The sequence below is a fragment of the Setaria italica genome, chromosome VIII (assembly GCF_000263155.2).
Source record: "Setaria italica strain Yugu1 chromosome VIII, Setaria_italica_v2.0, whole genome shotgun sequence".
NCBI lineage: Eukaryota > Viridiplantae > Streptophyta > Magnoliopsida > Poales > Poaceae > Setaria > Setaria italica.
In genome coordinates, this window is record NC_028457.1 from 9242460 (window position 1) to 9250915 (window position 8456).

The 8456-nt window shown below is 59.0% G+C and overlaps 1 protein-coding gene across 1 annotated transcript; it reads left to right on the forward strand.

Annotated features, from left to right (window-relative positions):
* The first annotated feature begins 2179 nt into the window (after nucleotides 1-2179).
* Nucleotides 2180-2875, forward strand: LOC105914913 (tyrosine-protein kinase MasK-like). The gene has a single exon (XM_012848140.1). The coding sequence runs from the start codon at nucleotides 2180-2182 to the stop codon at nucleotides 2873-2875; it is 696 nt and encodes a 231-aa protein (XP_012703594.1).
* The last annotated feature ends 5581 nt before the right edge of the window (nucleotides 2876-8456 follow it).

The window sequence follows — 8456 nt, forward strand, 5'->3', positions numbered from 1 at the left end:
GTGGACTGGTCGGCCGTGGCGCATCCCCGCACGAACAGGCAGGTCGAACAGGACAACGGCATGATACTCCAAGGTCTCAAGCCACGGATCTTGGACCGCCTCAAAAAGTTCAGCGGCCGGTGGGTCGCGGAGCTTCCCACAGTCCTATGGAGTTTGAGGACGACCCCCAGTAGGGCGACTGGCTTCACCCCGTTCTTCATGGTCTACGGGTCCGAGGCAATCCTCCCCACCGACCTGGAGTACGGATCACCGAGGGTCAAGGCGTACGATGAACAAGGGAACCAGGCATCACTCAAGGATGTGCAAGACCAGCTCGACGAAGCATGTGATGTGGCCCTGCTGCACTCGGCCAAGTACCAGCAGGCCTTACGACGATACCACAGCCGCAAGGTGCAAGGCTGAGCCTTCACTATCGGCGATCTGGTGCTTCGCCTCGTCCAGGACAACAGAGGTCGGCACAAGCTAACCCCTCCATGGGAAGGCCCCTTCATCGTCACGCAAGTACTGCATCCAGGCACGTACAAGCTGGCAACCCCTGACGGATAGATCTTCAACACCGCTTGGAACATAGAGCAGCTAAGACGCTTCTACCCTTAGTTTTTGTTTCCAAGTTCTGTACATAAACACTTCTGTAACTTGTTTTCAAAATGCCATTTCTTTCCGAGCCGACCCTCTTCCTAAACATTTCGGCATGAAAAGGAGAGAGTGCACGAACGGCGTTCAGGCAAGACTGATCGGACTGCGAAAAAACCTACGCCCCGGCGGCTACACTGCCTTCGCCCATCAGCGCTTACTGACGCGCCCGACCCATGCTCTAAACTTTCCAAACCCAAAAAACAAGAAAGAGGATCGAAAACTTTTTTTGACAAAATAATAGAAAAGGCCTCTGTGGCCATCACAAAAACAAGTTCAAAGCTAACTAACACATTTACATTCTGGGCGTCTAAGCCTGATACAGCTAGCTCGTCCTTGGGTCTTCGGGCGGGACGGCTTCATCCTCCAGAAGCTTTACCAAGGCCTCCGCTGCGTTGACCACCAACGCGTCGATCTCATCCAGCTCGGTCTCGGAGTAGCCGGAGGCGTACCCCCCGCTCATCTCGGAGTAGTGGGAGTCGAAGACGCCGAAGGCCCGCCTCACGCCGACGCGGAGCACCTCCAGGGTGATCTCGCGGGCCCGCCGGTACGTCCCAAGGACACGAGTCACCAATGAACTCGTCCCCTCCCCCTGGACCACGCTAAGGCCATCGCAGACAACGCGGACCGCGTCCCGCAGGTTGCCACGCTCAGCGCGCTCCGTGTCGAGGACCTCCCTCAGTCGGGCGATTTCGTCTGTAAGGTCTGTCCACAGAAGTCCAAGTCAGAAACCATCACAACACCACAAAGGCAGAGAGATAAGAGGAGCCTTACCCTCGAACTGAGCCTTGAACTCACGCTCCCGGTCGAGCCCTTGGGCCACGGCGATCTGAAGCCCCTGCACTTGCACGTGGAGCTGACTGACCTCCGCCTTGAGCTCGGCCGCCATCTTCTTGGCCTCGTCCCTCCGAGTTGCCTCGGAGTCCCAGTCCTACTAAGCTTTCTGCCACTCGCGCCGGATACGCTTGATGGTTTTCTGAAGGGCTTCATATTCCCCCTTCAGCCGTGCGAGCTCCTCGGCATCAAGGTGGGCCTTCTCGGCAGCGGCCTGGAACTCCTCGCGATCGAGGTGAGCCTTCTTGACGATGGCCTGGAACTTGTCCTCCGCCCGTCACGCGTCCTCCCACGCCGCCTGCTCGCACCTTTGCAAGTCATTGATGACATGCTGAGCGGCGGCAACCTGCGCGGTCAGCTCCCCGGTCCGCTGCCTCTCCGCAGAGAAGCATTCCCAGAGCCCCCGCTCGAGCCAGAGGAAATCGGATTTCCCACGGCTGCACTCTTGGAGGGCCTAGAAAAAAATTTATACTCAGTAACGGAGAGACGGGAGGAAAATAACCACCAGGGAGAACACCATATCTGGCCACCGGTAACGACGACGCCGTCCAGCTCTCCCATCGCCGAAGAGACGGCAGCGCGAACGTTTGCAAGCCCGCCCTACACCGCCTGCCACTTGCCCAACTCCTCGGCGTCATTCAACGTGAAGAGGGGTCTCTGCGGGTCATCGCAGAACATCCAGCGTAGAGTGGCCCCACTCCACGCCTTGGGAATGGGATTGGCCGAGGCAAGGGTGGAGGCCGCTCCGGCCGCCCCCGGCGCCGCCATCCCTGACGCCGCCGCCAGGGCAGGCGCCACCGCCCCGGATGCCGCTGGCCTCGTCGACGGCCCCAACACGTGCGCCGCCATCCCTGTCAAGGTCGCCGCGGCCCTTGTCAATGCTGACGTGCGTCCCGATCCGTCCGCCGCCGCCACCGTCTCTGTCGCGGTTGCTGGAGCGGGCGTTCCCATTCCCGCCGCCGCTGCGGCCTTCGTCGCGGCCACTGAGGCAGGCGTCCCCACCTCCGTCGTGGCCGCCGGGGCAGGCACCCTCACCTCCGCCGCCGCCGCCACGTTCGCCGCAGCTGCCGGGGCGGATATCCCCGCCTCCACCACCGCCGTCGTCCCCGTCGCGGTCGCAGGGGCGGACTTTCCTTCCTCCGCCTCCACCTCCATCTCCGTCGTGGTCGCTAGGGCAATCGCCCCCATCCCCACCGTCATCGTCTCCACCGTCGCCGTCGGGGCCGAGGCTCCTCCGCCTCGTTGTCGAGGTCTATCACCTCGCCGGTCGGAGGGACTCCAGGGGCAACGCCATGCCCCGCAGGGTCGGTCGTGGGTGCAAAGGGCGGAGCAAAGGTCAGATCCTGCCCTGTGCCCAGCTGCGGCACCGTTACTCCGGTTGCCACCGCAGGGGCTGCCTTCGCAGTAGGCTCCACGATCTCCTCGGCGACACCGCCGCTCGCTGCCGGCGGGGTCGCGGTTCACCCCGCGGAGGTGGACAACACCCGCAACGCCTTCTTCAGTGCCAGCGGCGGAACGAAGTCCTGGGGGGTGGTGCTGTGGAACAACAAATAACATCAGCAAAAACGACTCGATGCCAGGGAAGAAATAAGATGCGCAGAGAATCTCCACTTACACTCCCCCAGCGCGAGGACGGCGGACGTGTTTTGCCTCCGAGCCCGACGCCGACCTCGGGGCATCTGGCAGCGGCCGCTTGCCGCTACTTCTCTACTCTTGGGCCGTAGGTTGAGGGTCAGGGTTAGTTCCGTTGACTCCCAAGGCGCGCCCCGTGCCGACCCCTAGGCCACGGCCCTAGAGCCTCGCGGGGGCGGGTCTTGCGCAGGCTGTTCGCTCAGCGTGCCCCCTACGGCCGGTTGGAGGTGCGGCTCCCGGATAACGAGCGCGCCAGACTGGGTGGTCAGAACGAAATCCTCCTCCTCTTCCTCCTCCTCGTCATCCTCCTCTTCCTCCTCATCATCATTGTCGTCGTCGTCCGACACAACCTGGCTCCGCCGCCACCGTTGGAACTCCTTGGCAGCCTTCCTTTTCTTCCTCGCCATCTCCTTGTCCTTGCACTGCTTCTGCTTCTCTGCAAGGAGGCGGTTCTGCTGCCGCCGTTCGGCGTCCTTTGGCACCGGTGGGCGCGAGTCTACGATGTTAGTCATGTGGCCCTGCAAACATGAAAGCTTCGCGTCAGAACGACGAACCAAGAAACGCAAACAAAAAGGAACGGGAGCACGAAGTCCTCACTAGCTTGACGAAATTCTCGTCCGGGCACATCGGAGGGTGGTCGGGCACCGGGTAATCGGCGTCCTTGTCATCCAGCGCCTCCCAGACTCGCTGCCGGATCTCAGAGGCAGCAAGCGCACCCGTCGCAAGGATAGTGCCCTCGGTCGGCGCGCCAGGAGTCATCTCGGCGAGCGAGCGAACCCGGAGCATCAGAGGCGCCACCCTCCGAGCATGGTACGCCCCGATAACTCCAGCCCCGTCAGCCCCTTTCCCTTCAGGTACTCAATGGCCTGAAGCAAACCGGTGATCCGCTTCTTCTCCTTCTCTACTAGGTCGTATGACCACAGCTCCGGTGCCGCTTCAATGACGCGGCCGGTGAACTTCGGCAAGGGGGAGTTAGAGTAGTTCTTCACATAGAACCACTGCTGATGCCACCCCTTGTGGGACGCCGTGGTCTTCATCGCCATGTACTCCTTAGCGTGGGTATGGCGGAGGTGGATACCGGCACACCCTATCAGCACCGGGGTTGCCCGTTGCTGGCTCCCCTTCTTCTTGGTCTTCTGATACAGGCTGACCGCAAAGAAATACTTCCAAAGCGAGAAGTTGGGCTCGATGCCCAGGAACCCCTCGCACAGCGCGACGAACACTGCGATGTGTTGGATCCCATTCGGATTAAGGTGCTGCAGCTCGAGCCCGTAGTAGTGCAGCAGCCCGCGAAAGAAGAGGCTCGGTGGGGTCGCGAACCCTCTCTCGTGGAAGTGGGCGAACGACACTACGTATCTAGCGGGCGGACTCGGCACCTCCTCCATCTCGGGGAACTACCATTCGCCCCTCTCGGTCCTCTCGCAAAGGAGGCCCTTCCTCATGAGGCCGTCGACGCGCGAGGTACCAAAGCTTGTGTGCGCCCAGGACCCCATCGCAAAAGGAAGAAAGGCTCGACGGCGGAAGGCGAGGAAGGCTATAGCGCCGGGCGAAGGAAGACGAATGGCGCGCAAGAAGGCAAAGGATGCGTAAGAGGGCGAAAAGACTTGGGAGCAGTTGTGGGCGGAACCGGCGAGGCGGACTCCCCGTCTTATAAGGAGGCGCGTGCGGAGTGGAACGGGCAGCCCCACCGCAGTAAATGCAGTGCCAGGTACGCCCTGTCACGCCTGCCTTTTTTGGAAGTCGTGCGCACGACCGGCTGTAGGAAAACATCTGCTCCTCCCTTGTTTTGCGGGCCGGCGTCTTCCGTCACTTCGCCCCCTGGGGAATGCGCGTGCACCACCTCCTCCACGTCCGGCCCAGGGCCCATCAATAGGTAAGAAAGGGATACAGGGCCAAAAACGCCCCTACGGCCCATTACGGTCCAGGGGTTCGAAGGCTGGCCCGCCATGGGTTCAACAGCCGCCCCAGGATAACCCCGAGCGAGGGGTGAGAAGGGACGGGTGCGCTAGCGGCCATCACCCGGGCGCACGACAGCCTAGGACGTCTCGACCTCACGTTCGAGTCTAGACTGGCGTCTAAGTTCATGGTTTTTCCCCGAAGAAAGGCAAAAAGTCCCCGGGTACGCCACAAGCTTGGCCCGAGCCGGACCCCCCCCCCCCCCGAACGGGGACCGGGACCTCACTCGAATCGACCCATTTGTTGCTCAACGAGCACCACGGTTTGTCCGGCGAGGATAGCGTGGCACGGCTCACCCCCTCCGTCTCAACGAACGGATGCTTGAGGGGTAACGTTCAAAAGTCAATCTAGCCGCCTGACCGGTCCCCCGCAACGCGCGGGGGCTCGGGGGCTAGCATCGCGACTAACGACCACGCGTGTGGCCGCGATTTGAGGTCTCAAGACGAGAGTGCCCTACGAATCAATGGATAATTATCCCGCACCAAGACATCCACAGGACGCCCCGCCTGGTCACTCTCCTCGGCCAAGCCGAGCAAACAAAACTCCCTATCCCTGATTAACTGCAGCTTGCAGAACGAGTAGAGATCCCCGACGAACGACGATAGCAGCCTCTGAAGGAGCGTCCCCGCTCCACCACAGGCTCGGAGGCTACTGGTTGGGGGAAATATTAACGACCTCCTAATGCCCATTAAAACAACAATCATAAAGGCTCAGGCCCACCCGCGGTAATGAAGACTGTCGTTGGCCCAACATGGGAGGGGAGCGCCCCGCTTCGCCTCGCCCGACCCAGTGCCCCGGGGTCGGACGCTCCCGACCCCTTGATGGCCAGACTCCACCTCGCCCGACCCGCGGTCCCAGGGTCAGGAGCGCCCGACCCCTCGCCGCAAGACTCCGCCTCGCCCGACCCGGGGCGTAGGGGGTCGGACTCATTCAGGCCCACAAGACAAGTATCCGCCTTGGGCGCAGATTGGAAGATAAGAGTGCGGATCTCATGGGCCCCCTACCGATCTCGCCATAAATGTGCCGCGACTTTGGCGCGCAGAAAGGCGCCCGTGCCCTTGACGTGACCCGCCACAAGTACCCAAGCACGACCGCACAGCACAGGTACAGTGGCCTCAGCTCTTCCTGATTCGCTACAGAGCACTCATGGTCTGCGCTGCTTGGCATAGGGAGAAGCCCCAACCGTTCTCGCGCCCCGCCCATCCGGCGATAGGGATGCAACGTCCATGTCCCACGGGCCATCAGCAAGATAACAGGATCAGCCGCCTCCCCCCGACGTGCACAGTCACCACGACCGAACACCATCATCTTGTTTGACGGCAACGGTCACCGAGAAGATCGTCGACAGGATCCGAGGGCGGCTGTCCTCCCCCGATGGACGCGCTGACAGGATCTGAGGGCCGGAGCAGGAGGCAGCGGCCCTAGGACTTGATCCCTCTCCTTGTATTTTACTTTACTTAGCTTATTTATTTTACTTCTCCTTACACCTGGCTCATCTGTAACTCTGAGCTCTCCTTGCGCTATAAAAGGAGAACCGGGGGCCCTTGACACAGGGGGACTCTCTCGAGCGAACAGAACCCACACACTCTCCTTTAGAGCATCAGTGCACACCCAAGATACTTGGGACTAGATTCCTCTCTTGCCCTGTTGTAACCCCTACTACAGACCCCGCGTGGGAAACATGAGCAGCTCCTCATACTGGACGTAGGGCTTTCCCTTGCTCGAACCAGTCTAAACCCCGTGTTTCCCATGCCACCATCCGAAGCCTTACGCGCATAAAATAAATTTACTAGTCCTAGTCTTGATCCGCTAATCTTGACAACGACAGTTGTGGATGTTGAGAGGCGAAGAGAGGGAGTCTTTGCCTCGACCCTAGTATGGAGTTACGAAGTTGGAGATAGGGACCCTGTCGAGGCAGGTGTGCCCGATGTGCTGAGAGGTTAGGATGATGGATATGGAGTTTTACTCTTTACACTTGCTGCTACATAGGAAACTCGAGCCTATTCCTTAACTATTTCTTGACCATTAGTATTAGGCCACTTAAAGCTTGCATACGGATGGTGATGTGGACCTATCCCATTCCTTGGAGACAGTTCGTGAGTATGCAGGTGTGGACTTGGAGTGAAAGTCCAATCATGAAGAATTCGTGAAGGAAGGGTCACGTTGCTTCGCTCAAGGATGCCTATGGTGAAGATCGGAGAGGAAGACCTGAAGCCCTAGCTACCGCTACGCAGGATTTCTACTTGTTGTTTAGCCCAAGGGATCTATATCATATTCGTATTTCGAGTTGATTCGGATGTAAATATTAAGGCCCTGTTTGGCATGGCTCCAGCTCTGGGTGGAGCTGCTCTACTCCAAAACTCCAGGTAGAGTCAGCTCCACTCGAGAACTCCAGAAATAAAATGGGGTGTTTGGCTAGATGGGTACTCTCAACTCCAAAAAAATCAATTTCAGTGTTAATTGCCATTGTTGCCCCCAATTCAGGCCCCACTTGTCATCCTCTTCCCCTCCTTTCTTCCTTCTTTCTTTTTCCTCTCTTTACCGTTGCCCACTGGTCACCCGAAGGAAGAGGAGGGGAAGGCACCAGCAGGTGGGTGGTGCTGCCGACGACGGGGGGTGCGGCCGGCGGCGGGGCTAGCGCGGGCGGCGGTGGGGGCGGGCGGCGGCGGGGGGTGGGGCGGGCGGCGGCGGAGGAGCTCCAAGGCCGAAGCGCGCGGGACGGAGGGGCCACGGCGGTCGGCGGCGGGAGCGATGGGCGGCGCTAGCGCGGTGGAGACCGGTGGAGACGAGCGCGTGGAGTCTCGGAGAAAAATAGAACGAACCGTTTTTTCTATGTAACCAATGGCATTGGTGGGTAATTATCCACCAACTCCACGAGGAGGTTCAAAAGAGTGGTTTCTGGAGTAGCAAAAGATGTGCTCCAAAACTCCACCTCCATTTGCACTACAGCTCCATGGAGTTGGCAACTCCATGGAGTTTTGGAGTTGGGGTGTTTGTCGGAGTTGCTGGAGTTTAGGAGTGGAGCTGTGCCAAACAGGGCCTAAATATTGTACTTTGATTTCATTGTATAGAAATGTTATTATGCTGGAATGAGTTCTATATGTGATAGCTACTAATCCAGGGACTATCACAAGGGTACAGGGAGTCAGATTCTCATAAATGAAAATTTAGTTCATTTCAAAGCCCGTTCACCGTAATGGTAAATGTGTATTTTCTATGATAAAGGATGTGAGGGTAGTCTTTGGCAAGGGCTCTGGTAGCCAACCTATTCTAAATGACAAGGACGGACATGCACCCATGTGGAAAAGAAGTCTATATTTTGGGAGCTACCTTATTGGGAAGTCGTTCAGTTCCATAATGCAATTGATGTGATGCACCTGATGAAAAATCTTTGCGTGAAC